Source organism: Dermacentor andersoni, chromosome 1 (genome assembly GCF_023375885.2).
Source record: "Dermacentor andersoni chromosome 1, qqDerAnde1_hic_scaffold, whole genome shotgun sequence".
Lineage (NCBI taxonomy): Eukaryota > Metazoa > Arthropoda > Arachnida > Ixodida > Ixodidae > Dermacentor > Dermacentor andersoni.
The window spans coordinates 135,952,656-135,980,521 of record NC_092814.1 but is presented as its reverse complement, the minus strand read 5'-3'; the positions used below and the strand labels follow the sequence as shown (position 1 = coordinate 135,980,521).

At 43.8% G+C, this 27,866-nt stretch overlaps 1 protein-coding gene across 1 annotated transcript in view; it reads right to left on the bottom strand.

The window, feature by feature from the left end:
* The window catches only part of LOC126543350 (synaptogenesis protein syg-2-like), a 961,852-nt gene that overhangs the window by 301,265 nt on the left and 632,721 nt on the right, over nt 1–27,866 (bottom strand). Inside the window, exon 4 of the mRNA XM_055062075.1 lies at nt 5,041–5,163. Within this exon, the coding sequence (XP_054918050.1) occupies nt 5,041–5,163 (123 nt within the window). The remainder of the gene's footprint in view (nt 1–5,040; nt 5,164–27,866) is intronic.

The following is a 27,866-nucleotide window of genomic DNA, read 5'->3' as shown; positions in this document are numbered from 1 at the left end:
TTTCTCTCTCGCACCCGCTCTCTCGCGCATGCGCGCAAACGTCCGTCGTCTCCGCAAGTTCCACGCCCCGTTGTACCTACGAGCAGTTGGAAATACGCAACCGGGTACGCACGCGCATGTAGAGGAAAATTAGCTGCGTAAAGCATGCAGGCTGCTGCTGCCTGAGTGGATGTTTGCGTTTAATTCGATAGAATACTAAGTGAAAAATAAAACGAAGTAGGATCATCAAGCTTGCTGAACTGTTTTTCCAAGCTAACAGCTTCTGCTTCACCGTTTGACGGTTATCTGCACGCTCGTAGATATGCGAGCATGCATCTAATGGCGTTTCTATAGACTGGCCTTTTTTCGTGCCGTTGTTCTTTCCGCTGCTTGGCGTCTCCATTTAGAGGAAGAAAGAAATAAACATCGGCTCTTGGCATTCCTTCTCGAAACACTGTTGACGCTGTTGCGCAAGACGCGATTTCTGGAAGCGACTGATGCCGCACGTGTGGTCTCATGGGCCCGGTAAACGTACGCTCAGTTTCTATTGTGAGACCCTCTTAAGAAGCACTGTATCTCTGCTACACAGCCTGCAGCAGCAACATACAGAAAGCTATTAGGGCAAAGCTGCTCCCAGTGACTGAAGGCTGTTAAGTGCTCTGAGCCTAGATGACAGAGAGCACGGAACCAGAACACGTCTGATGGGCTAGCTACACCGTTAAATGCAGCAAGTGTACAATTTCTTGCGTTTCCTGTTGCGGCAATGGTCCATCTATAAATATGGGTGCGAACGCAATCAAATTCTAATTCCGAGCACCGGGTGCACATATACACGTCGATGCAAACACAAGCATGGTTGTACTACCTTGTTATAGTGCATCGTTTTTTTTTTTTTCTTTTTTTGACGTGTTGTGGCTTGGATAAAAGGACGTCACATGAAACAGAGCTAGGTAACAGTTCTAATAAAAAATTCTTCTTTATGTTTACCCCTCTTACGCGCCTCTTTTCTACCTATCCACCATGGTCGGTCATGCACCACTGCGAGCTTTCATTTTACTTCTTTTATAAAAGATAACTTCCTATTAATTTTCATTATTTACATTTGGGTCATAAGTCATTTTCGCAGCACCACGAGAGATGCTATACTGACAAGTAAGTGTAGGTAGGACTAGCATTTAACTAGGACAACCAACACGTTCCCGAATAGCAGCAGCTGCGGCGTTTGTTTAAAATAACCCTGAGAATGGCTTCGCACGACTGGTTCATCGTTGGGGTCGCACATTACGAGCGACACTTTAATCACTCGCGCTTCAGACAGCGTACTTCTAAGACAGACAGCAGAGGGAAATCGTCAGTGACAAAGTTTCGAAGGTGGCGATTTGGGGAGTCTATATGATGCGGTATCAAAAAGAACCAAAACGTCCAGGAAACGAGGCACATGGCCGCCGTACGTAATTTCATGATCAGACGCTGTAGTAATGAAGGAGTCGAAAGTTGGCGCCCATCCGTGTCGCTTCCTGTGCTTTTGTTCCTCTTTTACTTCAGTAACGTTGTTTTAATGTCTCGTCAAACCGTAATTTTCCAACGCCACCTCAAGTCGTACTTGGCAGAACGCCTCATTGCGTTACGCGGCTGGTTCTGGGCCAGTATGACAAGACGAATTTAGTTTAGGCAACATCACGAAATGTGCTAATTTTGGTTAGTTGCTGCCTTCGTCTCCACAATATGAAAGCATATTCAATGAACAAATCTGGTGCTACATTTCAGTGATCCTTCACGTTTCGTTGATGACATCTGCCTTCCTTGCAGAATGCTTTACAGTCGCCAAACAGCGGGTCAGGCCCGCATAGCTAGATCATTTTTCATACATTCAGTTGGCATTTCTTCAGAAAATACCATAATCGATATTTGTGTTTTGCGTTCTCTGCCCTACGATGACTACGAATTGATTCAATATTTCGTTGTTGTTGATGGTGGTGATGGTGGTGGCGGTACCATGAACCTCCATCCAAGCCTAAATTGGCCACTGCCGTCTGTTAAACTGTAACACCACTGGCGGCGGAAAATGTTGTCAAATGGCTTGCCGTACCAGTTACCGGACTTGATGGGTAAAAAAAAATAATACTGCATGTTCCGCTTACATCGCCATATAACCTTCTGTGGAAGCACAGTTCACCCATCACATCTGAAAGTATAATAATGTAATCGACGGTTGCGGATGTAGCTGATGGGACTGTCATGGGACTGTGATGGGGAACAAATGCGCCCACATTAATTGTAATCTCCAGTGGAGTCTACAGCTTCCTCGGAATCACTTCCTTCACTCGACTGATCCCACTTGAAATTCAAGACTTCCAAGTAAACTCCCACGTCGACTTGATACAATGAACTGTCGAATTCACGTGAACGCGTTACTCAACAGCAGCTACCTGTGTCGTCTTCGTCCAACCGTCATTCCTTACTGCGATAGCTGTGAGCTGAGCAGGATGAAAGAAAGGAATAGAGGAGTTCAATCTTATTTATGAAACACCATGAGAAGCCGACAGACAATGAACCCAAGGAAAGCACAGGGAAAATTACATGTTCTTAACGTCTAAATAAACTTCAATTAAGTAAACCTTTAGCAAACGAGAAGAAGGGGAACCGAGGGGCCCGATATTTCTTAGTCAGAACAACATGAAGTCAACAGTTAATGATGCCAAGGAAAGCATAGCGGAAATTATTTGTTGTTTTTAATTGAAGCGTAGAAATGATAGTGTAAATGGAAAGGAAAGTGGACCAAAAGAACAACTTTCTGTCGGTGGGACCCGAACCCACACACTGCGAATCCTCCACACCCTGCTCAGGTAGCACATGCAGGTTTATTGGCCCGTTGCCTTCTCCTAAGCTGCCACAATACGTAGTCCTTTGGTTGAAAGCATGTTTCACACTTGGCGCCATGGCTGTGAGTTGTGCTGGCCAACATTCCAAGGGTTAATTTGATAAGAGAATACATAAATACCTCAAGAAAAGATGACGGGGAGGGGGGGGGGGGGCAGCCATCACTGTAGCTCCATTCAAAGAGCATCGCACGTGCCATGCGGAGATCGTGAGAGGCTTCAACCAGTGGCAAGTTTTCTTTTCTACCACTAATAATTGCTCCTTTCCTTGTGACCTCCACATTTAATTAAAAATACTGCTAATTTTCTACACTTACCTCGGCTCCAGTGTCTATTGGCTTAATACGAGCCTGTTAGGCGTTGCTTTAGAAACGGGGGAAAAAATTTATTGGAATTTCCAGCTGAGAAAAAGAAAACGACTTGTTATTTAAACGAATGGCACCTGAACATCTTCCGAGAACCAAAGAAGCTAGCACGAATACTAGGTCCCATGCCTTGTCCTGAAAGCAACGTTTAGCTTTTGATTTTCTATTTTCAGGGACCATAGCATCCTAGGCTGAGGAAGCCACTCGCCTGGGGACGACGAAAACTTTCGTCAGCTCATTTTCAGTAAAATTTATTCGTCATCAGTTCTTCTGGACATTCGAGTAGTAGTTAACAAGATCAAATGTTTCGTCAGCACAGACACCTTCGTTTCACCTGTACATATAATGATCATACTTTTGTTCGCAGTCTTTCTCCTCTATTTCCTCCCTCTCAACGTCCGTCTTATAGCGCCCTTCTGTCCCCAAACCGCATTCCATACGCAGAGTTGCATGTAGGTGGTTACATACTTGCCGGCAGAACTCAATGCTTTCTAATAAAAGGCTTTCTCCTCCTTTAACTGACTGTGCGTGGAACTGTTTCTGTTATTCAGAGCAATAAACTAGAAGTGAGGTCCCGCCACCTGTACGATAACGTTCCCGCTGCGTGAGTCGTTCTAGAGCGCACGTGGTTTCCAGGCGCAATGAAACCTGATAGAGAAGCGAAGCGGATGTGATACCTACTACACATTCCAACTTAATTGATCCCCTTGGCTATAGATCTAAAGGAGCCGGGCTTCGTTGCAGCGTTAAGTTACTCGCATCGCTCCTCGAAATAGTTTCCGTAAGGCTGTTGCAGCGGCCTTTAATCAGGTTTGGCATAGCTTGCACATGAGTTTTCCTCCTCTGACCCACGGTAACTATGCCGCGTGTTTTAATTTAACCAATTTTGAAGGGTCACCTGTGGCAGATAGCACACTTGTAATCCTTGAGCTGGATTTCTCTAACAGGCGCACATTACTATCACGATAAATGTAAATGCATATTCGACTAATTAACAACAACCACTAATGAACTCATTAATCACTTTATGGCACGCATTGTAATTTATGAATTGTAGTCGGTGAGCTCGCAAGGCGTAACATGTTAGAACGAATTTTCAAGATTGCACCAGTTTCGACATATTAATTCCCGAAGTTGGCGACGAAAAACATGGGCGTCCCAGTTATTTTTGTGCTATAATGCATATAATAACATTTTCCTAAAAAATGTAACCGAAGCAACAGTTCATTTTTATTTCAAGTTTGACGGCGCATATCTCAAAACCGCTGCCATCCTTAGTATTTGCTCCAAGTGGATGTGCTTTGCAACTCACTGGCTACATTTCGCCACTTGCACTGTATACCGCTAAATAATTAAGTCGAAATATAATTAAAAATGTTTATGTTGATTAGCCAATTTTGCATTGCGCCCTGTCGGGCCAGTAAAACGTGTCTTATCGGGAGGACCAGCTCACGGAATAGAATTGCTCTATCTGTCACGGGCGATTCTTAAAAATTGCTTGAAGTCTACGCGGAAACACGTGGTATATATACAATTGGATCGACGTACAGCTATGTTTGGTGTTATATATCAAGCTTTAATTTTTATAGAGGTCGCGCTAAGCTTCGTGACCAATAAAACAAAGCGTTCTAGGACTCCGCCGCAACTCGCAACCGAAGGAGGCGGCTCCAGGTAAATCACTAGAAATATTATGGCCGCGTGTCATCCAATGCAAGATGACAGTAGTTTTTCTTTCTTTTTTCTCTCTTTCTTGCCAGAATCACTCGGCGTTTGGTCTTCGCGACTGTCAGCTTTGTTGAAACAGAACAGAAATTTACCTCCCGAAACTTCGCAAAGGATGACGAGTCGTTCGCCCTCATTGAAGGGACCAATGACGGCGCCAGCGGATTCCATGACCCCCTCCTTGGAGATGTAGCGAAGGACAGGCTTTGCAGGAGGAACTGAAATGGAGAAAACGAAAGGTGGGGCTATTAGATGCTTTAATACCTGAAGTTCTCATCGCATGCTTCATTTGACAACGCACATTCACTTCGACTTGTTTCATTAAGCATTCATTTTATTTATTATTTCGCTGTGGTATTGCAGGGTCGGAAAATGAATCGCTAACGAACTCTTCACACCACCGTATTCTATTCTAAGGTGGCAAGTTAGAACATCAAATGTACTTGGGAAATAGGCTAGTGCCTTTTTTTCCTCATTATTCCGTAACCTGCTATTAAGCGCATGTTGAGCAATCGAAAGATACCGTCCGTATAATCTATTTAGTTTTGACATCCTGCCGTGACCGATAGCTTGCTAGCCGCGTCACACCGTAAACAAAAACACAGCTAAGTAGATAGGTTTCCAGTATAAAGTTTTTATAGCCAATTTGCTTGAAAAAACATGAAGTAAAATTGGCTTAGCATTCTTAGATAGGAATTTTTGCGCGTATACTAACTACGCAGCGCCTCATGGGCCCCGTGTGGCTATTGCTTAAGACCTGATAGTGGCCACGTGACACGACCACAACTCCCTTGAGGTCGAACTCCTTAAGGAAGTCCGAAGCTACCTTTTATTAAGGAAGTTGATGGATGCCCATTTGAGACGTGTATCAGAGGAATTACGTAACTGTGAACGTCAGAATAAACCGAGACTTCATATAGGTGGTCACTGTAATTTCAGTTTGGTAGCTTAATTCGATTTCGCGCGCCCTACTGCTCCTCGATTCATATTGCTGTGTGATTATGGTGCCTGCCCTGCTCTTATCGCAGATGTCTCCGAAAGCTTAATTGATTTATTTATTATAAACAACTCAAGGCGTGATCTCACAGCTGGAGTCATTATAGCAGACATAGAGGATCAACTGCCTACTTATTTGATTTCTAGACAAAGTGATGCACTTGACACAAAAGCTCATTGTTCCAAGTCGCCTATTGTCCAGCCTATAAATCTAGCGTCAATGAATAATTTTCGAAGCCAACTTGAGGCTGGATTGTATCTTGGTGCTTGAATTTAGCAATGCTGATATCGAATATAACACATTTATGCAGATACTTGAATGGTTTTATAGAAATTAAGCATGCGTTAAATACCAAAAAGTGCGCAAGCTTAAAACGACAAGTAGGCCGTGATTTTTAAGCGAATGCTTGAAGTTGATTAGCAAGAAAAATCAAATGCAGCATCACTTTGTGCGTACAAGTAGCGCTAACGAGCTTTCCGCGTTTAAGATTACTGAAATTTTGTAAAGAAATTTCTTCGGGACGCAAGAAAGTGTCTCGAGTGGCCAGTCGCACGGCAATCTTTCGTGTGTTCGCCGGCTTCTTTCACGCTGAGAAAAACATTTATGTAGCAAGTGTTGAGCAACAGAAAGCTATATCGAGAGTATTTAATGTTACTTTACAGTTTTCTCATTGACACTTTTCATCTAATTATAATATTTGAGAAGTTGACTAAACATTTAAGACTAATAATTGAATTAGGGAGAATTCAAAAAATAATCTGTGTATCTCAAAGCGACGGCAAACAACATTACTTTGGTTCTGTCAAGCTGCGTGGCAAATTCGTTTTTAAAAATTTTGGTGCATGATAGCTGGGACACCCCCGTGTATCTGACTTATTGGGTATTTTCGTCAAGTATGCAATGGCGTAAAGGTGACTGTTTTGTTCGAATATGGTACCAGAAACAACCTCTCCAACTATTGACTGGCATCAGTGCGTTCTATCAATTCAAAAGTACTAGAGACAGTTATCTGTATAAGTGCTGTGTCATTTGGCCATAAGTATTATTTGTTGACTGAGCATCAGTTCGGGTTTCACAGAAATGGCCCTACTAATGCAAAATGATCTAATATTACTACAATTTAGCAAATACTAACACTTTCTCTAAAACCTTTGATAGATACAATCATATCAAGTTGTACGTGACATTAGAGCACTACGAATATGGCGCGCTTGCCTCTTGAACTTCTTAAGTCATAGTTGAAAACACGAAATCAATGTGTTAGTATTGCAAGTGAGCATAACCTTTAGGATTTTAGTCACAAAAAGGGACGAGAGACAGAGGTACGACGCGGACACAGCGCTATGTCTATGTGGCGCTGTGTCCGCGTCGTATCTCTGTCTCTAGCCCCTTTTTGTGCGCTAAGAACCTAAAAGTTATGGAACACCAACATGCCCAAACCTACGCTCTTTCAAGTGAGCAGTCAGGTTTACTAAACTTATACAAGCAGGGGTCCCCCTAGGGAGTAAATTGGGGCGTGTACTTTTTACCATATACACCAATGACACAACAGTCGTTAGTGACACAGATCCATGATTTATGATTATGATGATACAGCCCTATTCTTCCAATCGTATAACATAGTAAATATATCACCAGTAGCTTATACCACACCATATAACCTATCATTATGGTCTAAAACAATATTATTGTAGATAAAAAGAAGACGAAGACCTTTTTGTTTAACGCCCAACAAAAACACGCAACTAATAACTAAAACGTCTTTCTTGGAGCTGAAAAGATAGATGTTGTATTCGACGTGAGAAAATCAACAGTTGAAATGGGATGAGTATGGGACGTGTAACACAAAAAAAATGGCGGAGGGAATGTGTTATACTTTGCAAATTACGAGACATTGTTCCGATGAAAATAAAGTTATTTGTGCAATAATGTGTTCGTCTCCCACGCAACCTACTACAACACGCAGTCGAAAACGAAATCTAAAATATATTTGTAAACTGTCTGCCTTACAAAAAAAAAAAAAAAAATCATCTCTGAGCCTCGTACGCCGCTCGAATTTCGTATGACGCACACAGTCGACCTGCATTTCTGGCACTTAACATATTGCGCTTTGCTGAACTGTATGACTCCAACCTTGCAATAAATTATATTGGCAGTGTAACTATATGCCCGGTGATAAGAAATTATCAAACCCTTACAGTGAAGCAAAGCCAAGTGAAAGGCAGTATGACACTGGGAGGGCAACAACGTAGTCCATCCCGCTTTTGTGGACCAATCAATGGCGCAAATAGTTAAAGTATCGTATGTCTGTGTTGATAAACAATATTTAAAAATGCACGGAAGTACACTTTCACGGTCAAAAATGGCATTTTATCTGTACTGGATAGATGGGCATAAAGGCTGGACGCTTTTTTTTTCTTTCAAGTTCACCGTTCAGTTGTTTTGTGAACGTGATCTGTGAATTATATGCATTACCATCACGGCTTCAATGCATTACAGTGTGTACTACTATCTCTATGCCGGGTGTTTCAGCGAACACATTTAATTTTTTTTTTTCATTTGCCTGTGGCAGATAACACAATTCTAATTCATGGGCTGGTCTACTCGAAGAGGCGGACATTACTTACACAAAACACTGAAAACCATAATCAAAAAAGTAAGAAAAATCACTCATTAGGTCTTTAACTAATTAACGTATGGCACGTATTACTATTTACAAATTCTAGACGGGGAGTACGTCAGGCGGATCTACTTGGAACGAATTATCACGAAGGCACTACTTCCGGGATACTAATTGCCGAACTTTGCGGAGAAATCCCTCGGCGTTCTCGGTAGTTTTGTACTTCAATGCCTAAAACGACATCCTGTTAAGAAAGTAAGTGGAACAAGAGTGCATTTTTACCGCAAGTTTGACGGCGCATATCTTGTAAATGGTCTCATCCACACATTTGTTTTCAAGTGGATATGCCTTCCATTCTCACCCGCTAGAATTTGTAAATTGCAATATGTCCCATAAGGTAGTTAGTTAAAAACGTGATTAGTGCATTTTCGTTAATTAGTCGTTTATGCATTTCAATTTATTCTGAAAGCAATGTCCGCCTCTTCGAGTACAGTAGCTCATAGACTAGAATTGCACTGTCGGCCGCAGGCGATCTTAAAATATGATTGAAAGTGTTCGCTGAAACACCCTGTATATAAGACGTTTGCTACATGTGCGTAAGTCTTCTAGCTGAGTATATCATAATATAGATACGACGCACCTACGCATATCGATACGTAGAAAACCTACGCATATGTGTTTGGCAAACATTGCCTTATCTATTTCTTTTTATTTCATATACCATGCTGTGCTTACTTGTTATATGTCTATTTATTAATATATGTTTTTCAGAATCGGCGAGTCATATTTGTGTCACGGATTGAACACGTACCTTGAAAGCTGTTAATTCACGCCGATACATTTCTCTATGTATTTGTTTTTTACCTATTGCTATGTAAGACGTGTCATGTAGTAGTTTTTTTATGAATGTCTACTGCCAAACAATCACGGCCGGAGCTCTTGTCAAGCAGTTTTTTTTCTTCGGCCCTGGCATTTATACTTAGTTCTAGATAAGGACTCAATACCATAATAAGCAACCTCAACATGTCAATGTTAAGCAAAATCCATGCAAGGCAAAATATTGACCTTACTCCGGCGATAACATAGCGGCCCGCTTGACTGTTCCAAGGCTGAAAGCAGGAAAGGAGTGGCATAAAATTTGCTTGAGTGCTCCATGCAGCTCACTTAAAAGCTTCGTCGCCGCAAGAGGTGCCCAACTGCGAATCGCTCTCGTGCAGCAATGACCTCCAAGTACGCAGGATTGCCGCGCGGCTGCATTCGCTATCGTGAAATTTCGTTAGCACCTTTCAGCGAGCGGGCAAGCACCTGTGCTTGACAGTTGCGTCATCTGCGCGGGAAAGGCAACGAACGAGAGGGAATTGTTTCCCGGTCCCGCACGAGACCGAACGGGAGGGAGCTGGTGACCGTAAAGAACCTTCGCCAACTCCAGCCTACGCCCGGTTCGGACAAGGCCTGTAAGCTGGAGACTTCTGAGGCAAGTATTCCGTCTAGGTGCGCTGAGCTTGCTGCCTGAGAGAATGATGGTTATTCGCGCTCATTTCGCTTAATTAGAGGAATACATGTTGCTGTACCATCATTGAACATTAGGTTACGTATGCTCAGTGACGCATGAGAAAGGAGGCCGTGACTGATCAAAAATTGCCACCATCTAAAGTTGCAAACTGGAATTATTACATTACATTATAGTTACCTACACTTCACAATGAAGGTGGTATTTTCCGGAATTGTCGACGCTCTGGTCTAAGTTATTTTCACCACTCACATCCAGATACGTGCTCGTCAAGTAATCTTTAAATGAAGCTTCCAGATAATTTTCTATGGCTTGAAACGTCTAAATTCCATGTAGAGCATTAATAAAATGGACACGAAGCGTTTTATAGCTCCAATCTTTTCTCTCATATGAGGCTCCCAAGAATTTAAAACATTCCAAGCTAATTTTACACGCTGTATTTAAGACAAGCCTAGTATATAACAGTACAAAGATTTTCGGCGCATGAATTATTCGGGGAATTATGTCGCGAAATGCTCACGATTGAGAAAGCCCTCTACCAAGAACGTAGCCCTAACTGAAGCCTCAAAGCTCTGGACTAATATACTATCTCGTTCTTTTTTGCATAGTAATAAGGTGCCATCAAGATATATTCCAAAGCTCAGACAGATCCATATTGGAGACAGCGAACAGGCAAGAGTAACGGATCTGAAGTTCAGGTTTATGCGCGCCACTTAATGTGAGCAGATATACATAGTCGAGCTAGCGATTTGAATTGCGGCAATATAGTTCTCCCTTACGACTCGATGATCTCGATCACTAGGCCGCGACAAGGACATTAAATAGTTGCATGAGTAAAGTTAACCTACGCTTGACATCATGAGCTCGACAATCTGAGTTTGATTAGATTCTTGAGTGTGATAGTAGAAACAGCTGCACCATTTGAAAAACCGCCCTGCGAGTTCGTAGGTACGGGAAATAGAAGAAGGCAATGTCTGTAATGGTGTCTACAAATGGATAATTTCACAGCTTTGTAAGGTCCTTCCTTCAGAGCCAAGTTTCCTCGTAACCAGTGGAGCGCTGATTTTTAGGCGCTGTACTTCAAATTTTCCGTGCTTTGTACTGCTGTACTTCACGTGAGCTGCTCGATTTGAGCCCTCACTTTGCACTGTTCCGCATAAAAAGAAAACAGTTAGGCTCTGAACATTATTTCATTTCAGACGCGAATGTTCAACTGCTGTTTCCATTTTCTGAGGTTTACGTGCGTAAATATCTCGACGATTTACCATAGACACAGAACAGCAACAGAAATACAAACTCGTCTCTTGATTCTCAGTTGTACTCCATGTAGACATTTACAGTTAGTGACTTCATGCAACAAAACAAGTGGTATTTCCTTTCACCTTCTGTTGAGTTTCTATTCTTGTAGGAATCACTGCAAATGAAAATGTGGACTCTCCGGCCGCGGATGCAAAACAGCTTGTAATATCCGACATTTCGGTGCCCTGCTAGGAACACAAAGTTCCTTAAAACGGGCAATAGCAAACAACTTGCACCCGCTCTGGGACCAACAAAAGCATAATAAGCTGTAATTATTTAAATCTGTTTTGGCGAATGGCGCAGTTCTCTTAATAGCGAGATATTTTATTAATTTATTCTTCGTCGCGCAAGAATAGGGCACACAAGACTAACACACGAATATTTCCTAACACGTAGCCCGCCGCAAGCATGCCAGCAACGTGGCGAAATTTTAACGATTCTTCACGTCCTAATAACTTGTGCCGGACAAGAAAATTAGAGACGTATACATGGTAAAAGATTTTCAGTATACAGAATTCCGATCCACTCTTTGTTTTGATTAGGCGATGCAACCATAAGGATACATGATGAAGTCACTTTTATATTTAAAGACCTCAGAGATCCGGCATTGTAATTCAAGTTTATTTTGCGTATTTGAGCTCGGCCATATACCCCGACTATTTTTATTTTACTTTAGGACAAATAGCTTTTAAGCACCTATGTCTGGCGCATTAGAGCTCACAAGGTTGCTGCACCCAAATAGCTCAATTCATCGTCATCATTTCCTTTCAGCTTCTGTGGAGCTGTAGGATAAAGTAGAATCCTTAAGCCGCTTGTAGGCAGCAAGCCGTTTTAATTTTCGTTTTCATGTAAGCGGGTCATTCGTAAACTTGCTCTTATCAGCTCCAAGAGCGAGAACCGAGGGTGTGCATCGAGGTGCAACACAAACACCCACCCACGAAGTTTCGGGCCTAATCCTTCCTGCTGTGTTATGCAGTACTACGGTAATGTCGCTAAAACTTGTGTGGTTCGCAAAAAAGGCCCATATAAGGAGGCATTATTGGAAACGTTGCAATTGCGTGAGAAAATGGCTGACAGCTTCTTATGCTTGATTACTTCAAAGAATGTTGCACACATTGTTATGACGCAATAACGTGTTGCCAAAGGGAAAAGTGAGAGCGTTAGCAAAAATATTTTGTCAGCAAAAATATTTGCAGATCAAAGGCCCATACTGTTCCCCATGTAGAGCGGAGCTTTGGTTAAGCCGTTGATTATACGCTATACAAGAAAGGCGATGCGTACAATTTTGTTACAATGATACTATGCAGCGTGAAATTTCATGCAATGCATATGTTTATCTGGCATACAGTGTACAACATCAATCGCATACAATTTTAATGCAAATAGCACTCTTGGCATTGCTAAACCAGTTTTATTTCCGAATATCTATGCAACCAAAGCCGTGCTGAGGCCACAAATAGTGAAATCTCAAAATGTAGGCCAATCCCAAGGGTTGCTCAGTCTAAAAACTGTGGGCGTTATTAACCATGTTCATAGCCGTCTTCAATGAAACAAAATACCTTAAACGTTTACGGCGCTCGGCGGAACCGAAGGCACGGGACATGGATTCCTGAAGCACAGCAGCCGGGCGTTTCGGTGCCCTGCGCTTCAATTACCCCCGGCGAAGCCGGGATTGAGTCTCAGTGTTCGCACGCACTAACGCCCCACGCATCTCGGAGGCCACTCCCGGTCTTCGCACGCTCGTCGCAAGATAGCGCAGCGTGTCCATAGGGAAGCGTGAGAGAGGAACCCGACCGCAGTACATGCCTCATACATGACGCGTTTCGACTACTCGCATACTTGAGTAGTCATCCAAATGAGTTGTCCCAGACTTATGTTATGTTTATGCACTACACCACTCACAAGCTCTGCATTAATGTAAAGATGAAATCAGGCGTATACACACTGTGAAACGCCTACGCAGTGACATCACAAGTACGAAGGCGATGTACGAAGCTCGTCGAGGGAAGAATTCTGATTACCTGTGTACGCACATAGAAGTACAACACATATCTAGCTACATTTAAGTATTCCGTACATCTTGTGTCAAAGTGGTACATGCCCATTTAAGAGGATAGGTCAGAAATAGATAGAAAACCAACTAGATCAAAGAATATGTTAATATAATGCACTATTCCAACGAAAATTCGGTGCGCTTTGTAGATACATATGAGTCGACGTTATACGTTGCAGGTTTTCTGTAGGAATTAATTTTTTCATTACGCCGTACAAAGGCATGCTCTTTGGCACTACTTTGTCAATCAGCATACAGGGGTCATATAGGTGTACTTGCTTGTACTTTCATTCAGCCCGTATACAACTTTCATATATATATATATATATATATATATATATATATATATATATATATATATATATATATATATATATATATATATATATATATATATATATATATGTATATATATATATATAAACGAGAAGTAGGGGGGTTAACCGAGGGACCCGATTTTTGTTAGTCATATCATGAGAAGCCATCAAACACTGACACCAAGGACAACAAGGTTCTCATGATATGACTAATATATATATATATATATATATATATATATATATATATATATATATATATATACAAAAGTATATTCGCCGAGACACCGACCGGCCCAACAGCAGAAGCAGCCACGCCAAACCATGGGGGCAGCAAACGAAAGATCCCCTTAAAAAAATTTCTGTACTGTGGTACCATAAGGTGTTCGTACGCTTTCGGTGTTCAGTGCTCCGTTCAGGTCACATAGTTGAAGAAAATACTAATAGTTGCATTCAAAAATCTAACTAAAATGCCAAACAAGGTCACGAATGACCTCTACTCGGCTCCGACTACGCATTTCTTGACTCTCCAGAAGCGACAGTGAAATGGGAGCTTCTTCGGACAAAGGACGTTTGCCTTAATAAGGATGTCCTACCGATTGTAGATTTAGTGGCTTTTTTTTCCCTTTTTCTCACAAAGAAAACCGGATGAGAGGAAATAGTTTGCGAGAAGCGATTTCTCGATGCTTATGAGTTCCTGCCTCCTGAACGTTCTGCATGCAGTAAAATGTGTGTCAAATATTAGAGGAAGAGGACGACAGCGCAAGCGGCGCGCTCATGGTGACGAGCTTTTTGAATGATTCCAACGGCCAGGGTGGACGCGGTGCTACCGTTCTCCGGGCAGTAAACTCGCCCTTTTCACCCTTCTATTTCACAACACACACACACACACACACACACACACACACACACACACACACACACACACACACACACACACACACACACACACACACACACACACACACACACACACACACACACACACACACACATTTGTGTTGTATGTATGTGTGTGTGTGTGTGTGTGTGTAAAAAGTAGTGTTTCGCACTACTCATGCCTTGCGCTATATATTGGATTTATTTTAATAAGCCAGATTCCACGCTTTTATTGTACACCACTTTGCTTAGAACGCACGGCATTATTGATCAAGAGAGTAAAGGAAAGGGAGCGCTATCAGTCGTCTGACCCGTTTGATGCATGTTCGCCCAGTCGGGTAATTTATTACGCTCTGTGTCCGCTCGTGAACCGCGCGGCACTTTGCCTCCGTGTTCGCGAAACGATGTTGCAAAAGCCCATTGACGCAGGGCCACGCGGCCTCAAGTGTTACGCAATGTGTCCACAAAGCCTATGCTACGCTCACCAGACTGCCGTGCCACGATCACTTCGCGTCACTGTACGGGCAGACTAAGCTTGCCTAAGCACAAGAACGCGTACAGATACACACAAATGAGAATGCGTGTACGAGTTTGCTGTGGCTCTTGCTTCTTGCCACTGTCGTTTGTAATCGGCTGTAAATAATTTTCGTATAGGAGACGCGACGCAGCCGCCGCCATGGAAAATATAAACAGATATAAACGTAGAGCCTGCGCACCAAAGAAGAAGAAAAGAAAGAAACAAGGAAATTGTATGTTCTGTTCCATGAGATACGTATTCAGTGCGAGATACACAATTCGATAGAATACAGGTGTTGCAAGTTAAATCAGGGAACCACGAAGAGAGCTGGAAAGGCATGTGAAGTCCCAATGTGATCCTAGATGCACAGGTCCTCCTTCGGTTCGTCACATGGCATTACGTGAAAAAAGGTAACCAATTGAAGAACTTTAGATTACGAAGGCACAACGGGCACGGTTAATGGTACACAAGGACTGCTGATCACGGCTTGTTATTAAGGCGGAAGCCTTAAGTGTCTCGTTGCAATGGCTCATACCCAAAAAACGCGGCGTCTAGTCGAGTGGTAGAAAAATATCATCATCAGCAACTACTCATACCCCCGTAAGCAAGCAAAGATGCAATGGCTCATGGCCCCTTAAGCCAAAGCCAACAACCGCTCAGCTAAGTGAAGGAAACAGTGCATACATTCATTGGAATCACCCATACAACGCACAGAACAGCATACGTTTCGATAAAGAAAACGCTCAAAAGAAGCATCCGAACCATCAATAAAGCATTCAATACTTCCTCGATAGTACGCTACAGTGGTGGATGCCCGCCAAGCGACAAAAGAGGTGCGACGTGCGAAGCGGCCGGACCGTTCGACCGCGAGTGCGGATTTCGCCTGCTAAGAGAAGCAACCTAAAGTCGAAGAGCAACGTCGTTGGCGTGAGTCTATACAGGAGCGCGAAGCCGCAGCTCAGCGTCGAAAACTAGCCTAGGAAGCCGACCTGGGAATGCAGCAAGGCATTGCAGCTGCGAAAGCAGCAACGCGACGATGCGAGACGGCAACGTAGACAGGAGGCCGAAGCTCGCAGATAACGGCTTGCCACACGTGTACTTCACAGTGCGGCTCGTTATGTCATGCAAGAAGTCTGACCCCTACGATCATATAACTCAAGTGTGCAACAAGCTTTCGCCTTCACGTGTTACAGGAATACTGCCGAACTTTTTCTTTTCGAAACTACATGCGCCCTTGGTATACTGCAATTGTTCGCTGCCTACTCAGCGGCAAACCAAAATGCTTCTCTGAGCTGCTCTGGTGAATACGTTGACCATAATACTCTTAAACTCAGGGCTGACTTGCGCACGTGAACATTAGTGACGGTGATTTGTTTGGACCTCTGCAAAGGAAAGTGCGTGAAATATAAAATTTTCCGCCTGCTAAAAGTAACTCCTAGGAGTACTCGGAAACAGCACAGTTTTACGCTGTTGTAATCTGCATAACCTTGGCTTGTGCAATAAAAAAATATGGAAAAATATGGAATTATGCATATACATTACGCTGACTCACGCATGAAAACAATCACTCAAGAATATACGAGTACAGTTACAAATCTTTGAAGGAGCTCTGTAGTCAAGGGAGTCACTTAGTTCAAGGGATGACAGTTAGTGAAGGTTGATTGCGGATATTAAAGGAGTACTGACACACAAAAAAAAAATCCACGTGGTTTCTTCTGCTTTAATAAGTAGTTAATGACCCAGCAATCACGGCACGAAACCTCATTTACTTCAGAGCGCGACAGGTAATCATTTGCAGTCTTTTTTGTAGCGACCAGTCGAAGTTTCGGTTCCAGAGAGCAACGAGACGGGACAAACGGGAATGTAAACAAAGTGGTCACGTGTTCGCAAAAAGCCATGACGTATGCTCTGACGCGCAGCCAGCGTGCGCGACCAACTTGCTGAATATTTTCGTGCGACTGCCGCATCGGTCGGACGACCGCAGCCAGTGACAGCGCCGGTAGCGTGAACGTCATGGCCACGTGGTAGACCCGGCGGGGCGGGGCCGGCGAGCGGGCGCCTCGCCGCTCCGATCATGTCTGTTTTTTTTTTTTTTTTCTCTCCCTGGTCGAAACGCTGGCCTCTTTCACCGCTGACGGCGGCACATAAATGGGCTGCAATTTGTTTCTTACACGAAATAATTTCTAGAATAAAGTGACCTCGATAGAGTGCGAGTTATAAAACGTTGTGCGAAATAGTAAACCGTTGGTGTGATTTCTACTCGGACGCGGTAAGCGCAGACGCGCCAGCAATCGTCTGTATACGAAGCGGCTCGCCTGACTGGCGTGTTTACTCATCACTACTAACGGAACCGGGAAAACAAACCGTATTTTCACTTAAGAGAAACATAAATGTTCAGGCATTGATTGTGCTGACGAATTTCGGCGCTTTATTAGGAGCTGCGGACGCATCGCAAGGACCCTCGGCCCCGGATAGACGGCCGGCAAGCTAGGCCTACATCGTGTCCCAGCGATCGCAAGCTCGCTTGGCATGCTCGTTCGCTTCTGTCGGCGCCAATGAAATCAAATGTGCGGCAATTTAAGCGTGACATAACTGTGTACACGTTGTGCCGACTAACATAGGCGCTTCGTTATACGAGCTGCAAGCGATCGTGTCACAAGCGCAACCGGTGTCGGATTCGATGGCCCAGCGAGGTATGCCTGCCGGCTCTTGGCCATCGGTGGCTGTCAAGGGATCCGATACGCGGCCTTGCGGAAACACGTCTACAGTGCTCGCATATACGTGTTTATATTGTTATCGTTTGTTTCAAACAAGATAGCTGTGCAAATAGGGTTGCTTTCACTTTCTGTTCGAAGTTACGCAGCATTCCGAACTTCCACACAAGGGCGCCGGTTCTGGGCCCCCGCTCGCTCATTCGTACCATGTGTCCCGAATCGCCGCATGCGGCAAGTCGCGCACGACGCGCCGTACCAGGCCGTACTACAGATCGCACGGAAAATCGCGCCATGTGTCTCGCGCTTTAGACGTGGCCAATCACTTAGCGACTCAGATATTGCGGCCGGCGATGGCGAGGACGATCCTCAACAAAACCCTCGCATCGGCCACAATCAATGGTAAGACACAAGAAATCGGCGTTGAACGTTGTGGCAGCGCAGTCAAGCTGATAGTGTGGGAAATATCCCGATGGACACGACAAAAACGGCAGTTGCAGCGACACGGAGAGCGTCCCACTACAAGTACAACAGCTGGAACAAGCAACAACAGAGGAGAACAGCACATCTAAGCCGCATGGCAGCCAACGAAAATTCGTGACGTAGCCACATGACGTAGCGTTTTCTTGGCTATTTACAATCCCGGATGATGTCAATGTCGCGAGGTGCTCTGTTTTGCGGTTGGCTGCGCGCACGTACTCTAAAATTGATTTTAAATACGTTCTAAGCGATATTCGCCGCTGATATTTTATAGACGATGTGTGTGTGACCAACTAAATCGATCTCACAAGTTATCTCGACCTCAAATTTTTGTGTCAGTACTCCTTTAAGGCCGTTCTTTGTAGTGTATACAGCCTGCGAGCACAGGCTAGGTTGACTATATTTTTCTGCGCTTTGCACGTAAGACCCAGTGGTTACGTTATCCGCTAAATTTTAAACAACGAATACTTTCTGTTTTCCATGTTTAAACGAATACGGTGTAGAAATGTCCTCTCGCGCCTGTAAAGACCACATAGCGCGCGAAACTCGCACACAACATTGCATGCGCAAATAGGTCCGTACAACTTTTTCCGAATATGTTCAGGCTGCACACTGCGTACGCCACGCAAGGCATGGCACGACATTCGTTCGATAACTCCCAAAGAAAAGCATCGGCAGTATCACGAAATGTGCACACCGCCCCTAGCACATCGAAAATATAGTTCTTCCGCACTATTTCTTTACAGAAGATCGAAGTTAAGGTTCTTAATCTTCCGTTCAGATTTCCTTCGTTTATTGGTGCGAACTAATCCCAAACACTAGACGTTTGTTTTCTTTTATGTCTGCTGCTTGCCGTTAACGGCGTTGAGCATTATGGTGCGAGACGTGTAGAGAAGCGAGAGCCGCCACCTTCGCGACAGATACGTCGGCGTTCTCACATAGAGCATATGTCGAAAACAGACGCATGACACAAAGGGCTTCTTGATGCGTAGCATTTTATAGGAAGCTCGTAGCAATGTCACGCAAGGTTTTTCTTCGATATTTTTGTTGACCTTAAACAATCAATTTTCCGCTTACAAGTCCGGCAAAATAACGCCACAATCTTAAGCTAGATGCCTACAATATGAAAATATCATGACGGTATATTCAGTAGTTAATTAATGAAATTTAATATAGAACTTCGTTACTTGGTTTTGAGAGGAGTGCGAAGCGATAAGCCGACTTTTAAGTTTAAAAATAGCCAATCCGTATTGTGTATGTAGCAAGGGTTCATTTAAGGTGAATCACATGGCCATGCATTAATTTAGGGGTCCTGGGTGCTCTGGCCATGAAGGCGACATCAAGCGCAAATAAGGCGTAAGGTTCGCTCTCTTAAGGAGCTAGAGCAACATGGCTGGAAGTGCAGCTATCGCACCCGTTGACCCGCACCTGTCGCGGAGGCACTGCTCATCGATGCATTGATTGAACACCAGGTGCCACTCTCCACGTGCTCTTGCTCTCGGACTACAAACATGCCTCGACCAAAAAAGGTGAGCGTTGCTTCTACGTCATGCGCCAGAATAGCCAGGGATAGACAGCTCTAGCCTAATCAAACAGAAAAGAAACAAGAACGTTTAGCTCGCTAGCGCACAAATAGGGAGACAGTATATGACACGTCGCGCCACAATAATTCCACTTAAGGGAGTTGCGGCAATATATTTTTCCCTTAGTTCATTTTATCTCTGCTGCAAGCTTTGATCTATGCATTTTCCTTTGCGAAGTATCTAGAGCTACGTCGGACGCGCGAACAGTCCAGTTTGGCGCCTTAAATATGCAGTGAAATGGCGGATCCATGAGGAGAACGCTCTCGCGCAACCGCATTCCGCGAAGCTTTGCACTACTGCCAGAATAGAGTGGCTAAAGTACGCCCAAAATTGCTAATTAAGCACACATAGCTTTCAGTCATCACATGTGCAAGCTAAGAACCTGACAAACAAGAAAGAGGAGTAGGTGCTGTGGCGCGTTTCGACAGCGACCAATGCTAGCGAGGCGGAGGTCTGCTTATTCTAGCGAAAGAGGTATTTAGAAGCCATTTTACCTGCTAAGTACGTTATGGGAAGGAAGGTTAGAATAGAAATAGAATGTACCTAACACGCACAAGAGCCAGCCTTAGAAAGGCCAAAATTTAAAAAAAAATTGAGGACGCTTAAGATTCGCCTTTAAAGTGGAACGAGACCGCTTTCAAAGATCCTCGACTGGTTCTCAAGCTTCCTAGCAACTGCACCTTATGTAACCGCAGTGTTTACCGGGAAACGCTCGCGGCGAACGCTATGCACGAAGGCGAGCGCTCTGGTAGAAACACGGTATGTTGTGTGGGCCGATCTTTGGTTTTTGTTTCGCACTTTTAATATTTCAGTGACAAGGTTTAACATAAAAGGCATGGGCTATCGGTGTTTTCTTTCATGACATTTGTTTGTGGACTGTCATTCTGAAAATTCCAAGGAATAACTTTGTAAGCCATGTAAAACAAGGTATAAGCAACTTAAGGGATAAAGATGGACTTTAGTGCCGTATAGAATATTTTTAGCTTTAACGCAGGGGCGGGACACGACGCCGACGCCGGATTTTCGGCGACACGTGGCCCTTAACGCTATCGTGTTGGAATACGGCAAAGCTCCAAGCAGTTTTCAGGCAGTCTTTGATATGACGACTGGAAAAGTATATTGGAAAGCCTCAGCGGTGACGCCGAATTAGCGTCTCTGCCTGCCACGCTGTAGTGCAGGGCTCAATTTTCATCGCTACTAAATAATTTTCTCTCATTTTCAAGCGAAGTTTGTATTGGCTCACAAGTTTCGGTGGTGGTCTGGTCACGCAAAAAAACCAAGCTGCTCTCAGGGCAGAGCAGCTGCAGGAAAGGGCGGTTAATGAGTTGGTAGCTGCGCCGGTGCCGGGGCATGAGTCATTGGCAAGGATTCCAGTTCCATAAGCGCACACCCACGCCACACGCGCAACCAGTCAGGAGAGGGCCGGAAAGAGTTTCGCGTGCGCTTCCGCCGGCTTCGTGTTCATTCAGTTCAGTCTCATAAAGAGATGGGACGGCCACGCGTTGTGCGTTTCCCGGAGAAACAGGCAGCCTTCGACGAGAGGCGGCGAGAACTCGCCCGTGAAAGCGCTCACCGTCGACGCGCCCATCCAGCCGTTTTCAAGAGCCGCCCGAGCCCAGGCAATCCGACTTCAATGAGAAGATTACAAGCTGAGGGAGCGGCAGGCCGAAGCAATCCGGCACCGTCACTTATGGGGTATTTAACCGTGACGAAGGTCAGGTGCACGCAGGACAAGCTTCGCTTACCTCCCCCCACTCCCCGTTTTCCGGTAGGGGAAGGGTTCGTAATCTTTATTTTTTTACTCTTCGCTTTCTGTGTTCCTTTACTTTTCGACATCATCCCTGACGTGGCGAAAACATATTTGACACCTAGGTGTGATAATGGCAAATGACGGCAAGCAACGCGTCCTCACGGCCGCTCGAAAGTCAGAGATAATGCATCGTCGAATCATGCGCATACGTACGTTTATGGGACTGTTTCTACAATGCGTTTATTGTGCAGTTTTGACATGTGCTCGGCAGTGCACATAAAAACGGCGCAAAACAGAAAAATAGCATAAACGCGCGACGCGGTGGCCCGATGCGTGTGGTAGTCCGGCAGCCGTGATGACGCACTGCGTCGTGTCGTCTTGCGAGATTTAAGTAGGGAGAAGGCTTTCGCCGCGTCAGGTAAACTGCCGCAGGCAAAGAAGAAACAAAACTACAAAAGATGTTGTGATTTGGCATCCAATGTAGGTGCCCAACCTAGCAATCGGATATTTTACCGCAATGCTAACAAAATGGCCGACTTGCGAAAGTTTCCGTACTTGTAATATTAACCAGTGACTGAAAACTGTTCAGCTTTCTCCCGCATGATTTTCTTTGATTTCGAAGTTTATAAAAACGAATTCTAGTGCAATTCACGTGCGTTCTATTCTAATTTTTCATCTATAACGTATAGAATACGAACAGCCGCTGCATGCTTCGTTAGAAAAGCGCTCCCTCAGCCACGTTGGCCCTGATCACCGTCGAAGCGAGCTACTCTGCGTGTATTCTCGATCACGGTTGCGCAGTGTCCTGTCTATACAGTATTCACTACCTTAACGTAGACGAGGCAGCATCAGAGTAAAAGTGTGTATACGTATTTCATTGACGCGGCTAAAAAAGGCTTTAAAAAGTCGAAAAAGACCGAGTTCTTTGAGTGAGAAAGCAAACGGTACCACTAGTCATTTGCGCCTGTTGGCTAACGAAAACTGAAGGCGACTTGAAGTGTGGTCAGCGAAGGTAACTGTATGGAAAAGGGTTGCGCTTTTCCGATTTCGTTAATTGACAATTTTGTTAATTTGCTGATTACAAATTATATCCCCTTAATTGCGAAATTCTGCAGCACGAGCGGATTTCCACCAATCGCTTGGTGGACCGGTAGTGAAACGTAATTGCAGCATTGCTTTATTTGTGATAAACATAAGTTGTGATAGGCATCGAGTCGGCGGGCACCGAATGGATTGCGCTTTTCTCACTGCGAAAGCGCTCATAAGCGCTTTCGAGGCAGGTGCAGTAGATGTCGCAGCAAGGATCAACATGCCGATCTGGGCGGGCTGCGCCGAACCAGTCACGCTGCACCGTGAGACACATACGATAAGCAGTGACCAGATGGAACGACGTGTTTAACTGTCAAGCGGGCTTACGCCTAACGTATCGCAGCGTGAAACATGAAAAACTAGCAAAAAAAAAAAAAGGAAAACGTCGGACGCGCTTTTATATATATATATATAAAAAACACTGGCGGATTCATCTATTTTACCTGAAAAGAAAATTGGAAAAAGACGCCAGACGTACAGTGTTCAGCGATTGAAACACGGTACTCGGACAATATGGCGGCCGGTTCTTTCCGTTCAATTCAATTTTATTATGCAGACATAGAATATACAGAGTTTCCAAAACTGGTTGTACCCACAGCCAAAGGCTAGTTGCGGATCCAATGAAAGAGTAACAGTAAAGCAAATACTGGTACTACCATATATTGCAAAACCCAGTATCCAGTGCCATGCCAGATTATGGGCCCAGTGTTGCGCGCTGGATGCTGGGCAGGCGCGGCATACTGGGAGGCTCTGGGTACTGGTGCGAAAAGCGGCTCTAGAGCCTAAAATACGCGATGCCTGGCCACCGTATGCACATATTTTTTTTAAATACCGAAGGCAACAGAGAGCGTTTTAGCGCAATAAAAAAAAGTCAGAGTGCTTTGACCAGAACTCGACCGTCAGACCTACAGATTCCAAGCCCGGCACTTTACCTATACGCCATGAGAGCACACGGAAGTTCATGAATAATTTTCCATGTCAAGATCCAGGCTCATTTTCGGTTTCGCCGACACACGTTTCACACAGACATGGTAGCTGAGCTATCGCGGCGCAACTAATACTTACGCGTGTGTCATAATGAGAAAGTTGTTTTCCGTATTCAGTAATATGCTTCGAAGTGCCACAACACCGATTTTCGTTTACGATTGGTATTTTAGCTTAGAAAAAAAACCTAAATCAACCGCCGACCCGGGACGCTATATGAGCTGTTACTGCCGATTTTTATAGCTGGTTCTTCTTTGCGCAAAGGATATGCAAGGTTTTCTGAGTGCAATGGTGCGTTTCAATCGACACATCTGTTGTGTCACATATGTCTGCGCCAAGGAAGCTTAGGCTAGTGCTGGCAGCCTTCGGCCGACCTCACATATACGTATGTTCATAACGCGTCACATCGGTGCTCATCATCGCTTCTTCTGCTGACACTGCAGGCGCGAAAAAATTGTTTATTTAAGAACATCGATGCGAAAGCTGAAAGATGGGGTAATTTATCCTTCTTAGACTTCTTGATTCCTGAGCCCCAGACGGGCCAACAGCGTGTAGGCGGACTCGGCGGATACGCTAGCCTAAGCTTCTGTGGAAGGTACCGATCTCGGTGTGGGTACCTGGCGAATTCTAAAATGTGTGTGTTTCAACCTCGGAACCTTTATGTATTATTTTTCAGTATAGGGAAAGTGGAAGCACACGAATCGCCTCAACTTTGTTATTCAGTGCGATAATATCAATCAGCGCTAGGCTTGTCAACTCGGGGTCCGTTCGAACGCGCCTGAACGACTTATGGGTTTTCTGTCGACTCCACAAGGCCACGACAACGGCGACAACTCGTAGTGATCGGTTACATACACATTACTAAAAAATGAGGCGTCCACTGCGTTAGCGTGGTTTCCTTCAAGAATGTAGCTATCTGCCCAGTCAAAAGGGAAAATGCAAAAACCGAAAGTGATCTTCAGTGTTAAATAGGCATGCATATACAGAACTGCTCACGCACCTTTATTGCAAGCTGCCACACGAAATAGAGTTTTATGGCCCCAAGATATATAGCGTTATTTAGGACAACATACTAGTATCAAGCGATGAAACTGTATAAAGAATTTAATATTCAGCAGCACCTATCCTCTCTGCGTACTGGAACCAGCGCAGTTTCCAGCGCGCAGCACCGAACTGCACCGAGAACCAGCGCGTGTACAGAACAAACCAGTGCGCCCCAGCGTCATGGCAGTGAGACCAGCGTCTCGTCCAGTGTGACCCAGCTCTTATCCAGCTTTCTCACTGGTGTTCCAGTGACTCCCAGCGAGCGCCAGCGTCCCCCCAGTGCGATCCAGTCTAAAAAAAACGCGTTGGTTTCACACATGGGACGTACGGCAAGACGCTAGTTTTTGCAACAGGGTACCATTATACAATATAGTTCCCGCATAATTACATTACAGGAATAAGAACGTCATGTACGTACAAGTATTATTTTCACTTTAAAGATTGTTCAACATATAATTAGATGTAACAAAAGCTAAAATAACACGTTTTATATATTTCGCAGGTGCGCGTTTACCAAACTAATATAAACACGAACACTTCAAGTATCAAAACGTCAAATTCCAGCGAATATAAATATTTGTAAGCTGCAGTAATAAAGTCTTATAAACAAGTTAGCATCAGAATGAATTACAGAGTGTACTACCATATATTTGAAATGACAAAATGTGTAAGAGTAAACACAACATTATCACATTATCAATAACATCAGGAATTCAGAAACATGAAGAATAACATAAGAATCAGGACTTAAGGCCAAGATAGTATTTCTTAAGCGCTGAAGAAAAATTGCTTGCATGTCTTATTTATACCGGTAGTTTATTGCAAACTTTGGGCTAAGTAAACTCAATGAAACGTTGACTGTAAATATTCCTGGTAGGAGGAAGATTAAAATTGCCGAATGTTTGATGTTTGGCCACACAAAAGGATGAGTAATATACAGACAGATTAAACGGCAGGTTATTTTTGAGGACGCTAGAAACACATGTAGCAATTTTGAATTCATGTATCACATCATATATAAGGCCATACATTCATTCGATTACACAAAGCCTGACTAGATTCATTAAAGATTGAGTGAATAATTATTATCAACGCTCGTTTCTGTAGGTGGCGGATTGGTTCAAGGTAAGTTTTGTAAGCCGCACCCCAAGATTTGTTACAATGCTTTAGGTGGCTGTGAATGAATGCAAAACATAAAATACGCAGCGTCTTTATATGAAAATGAGGCCGTGAATCCCGACATCAGCTTTGTGCAGACTGCGCTTATACATGTGCTCTTGCCAGTGTAGGTTGATGTCAAATGACACGCCGAGATATTTAAATGAACTAACTTCATCGAATGACCTATCGTTTATTAATAACTGCAAAGATTTAGGAGGCAGGGACCTGCTACGTGTGCGAGGAGGAGGAGGAATGAACGTTTATTGTGTGAAACAGCGAGAAAGTGTTCTTTCTTCGCCCTAGGTGGGCGGCTCTCTTAGTCCAGAAAGCCGTTGGCTAATGCCGCAGCCCGGGCCCGGTCCACCAGACTTCGCTGATCTTCCAGGCTCTGTGCCTTTAAAAATACAATATATTTAGTCCTTCTAACGTTAACTGTAAGTTTGTTCATTAAAAACCATTCATAGACCTTCTTCAACTCTTCGTCCACTTTAGTTTCTAAATCATAGACGTTGTCGGCCGTAACCACAATGCAAGTGTCGCCGACATACATAAGGACTTTACTTGATATTACTATTAGTGGTAGGTCATTAATATATAAAGAAAACTACATATCCCAAGGACGTACTCTTGCGGGGCTCCAATACTCACATTCTTACGTGATGTAATATTGTTCATGCTGACTACTTGTACGCGGTTGGGAGGGTAACTGGTAAGGATAAATGTGGTTCCATGGAAACTATAATGCTTTAGTTTATTAAGATGCATAGTTCGGTCAACCGCGTCAATGCTTTCTTAGGTCCAAGGAAATGACTCCAACAAGCATGTTATTCTGCAAAGCAGCGTTAATTATTTGAGGTAGCATTAACACTACTGACGAAGTAGAATAATTTGGACGAAAACAATGTTGTTGCGAACATATAATCTGATACTTACCTATAAATTTATAGAATCGACTGGCAATCATCTTTTCGAAAATTGTGTTAATGATACCGAGCACGGAAATTGGTCTGTAGTTCCAGGGATTAGTGCGATGACCATCTTTGAAAATAGGGACAACCTTGGCAGTTTTCAGCGGGGACGGAAAGCTAGAGCAGTTCAAAGAATGATTAAGCAGGTGACATAAAACAGGCCCTAAAATATCTATGTTCTCTTTGATCACGCGAACAGTAATACCACCTAGTCCAGAGGGTTTAGACGTTGACATATTACCGACTGCCGCCATGACGTCCTCAAGCTCAATGGTTTATATACATGTAAAAGTTAGAAACAGGACTCTGAGAAAAGTTATATTGTCGGAACCACTAAATTCGCAGCTAAGGACGGGCCGATACCCCAAAATATGTATTGAATTGCTCTACTGTGTCTTCGTCAATAGCGTCTGGAAGGACGATTTGTTTGCGTTTTCCAGCAACTTTGTTTGTAATCTCCCACATATTTTTTTGTGTCACCACCTGCATGCGCAAATAACTGTGTATAATAATCTATTTTACACGATCTAATCATAGTGACAGATTTATTCCGCGGTATTTTGAATTCTTGCCAGTAGTATCCATTGGATTTGTTATGCCGCCACTTATTATACCAATATTCTTTGGTTTTAAGTATTTCAAGTATCTGTTCTGTCATCCAAGACCATACATGTTTATCATGTTGGCCGCTTAATACGTTGCGTTTACTTCTCGTTACAAGGATTTTAAGATTGGTAATCAGGTTTGTTAGTTCGTTATCGATATCCTCGTTGTATATGTGATTGAAGTCTATCGAAGTAATCTCTTTCCTTAACCTCTGATAATCTACTTTGGTTCCAATAATAAATCTTGAGGGTTTAGTACTAGCAGGAAAATCGAAAGCGAGAAATATAGGAAGATGGTCGGTGCTTGGCTCTGAGTAAACGCCTTCAACTGTCACTGCGTCTAGATTAGTTAAA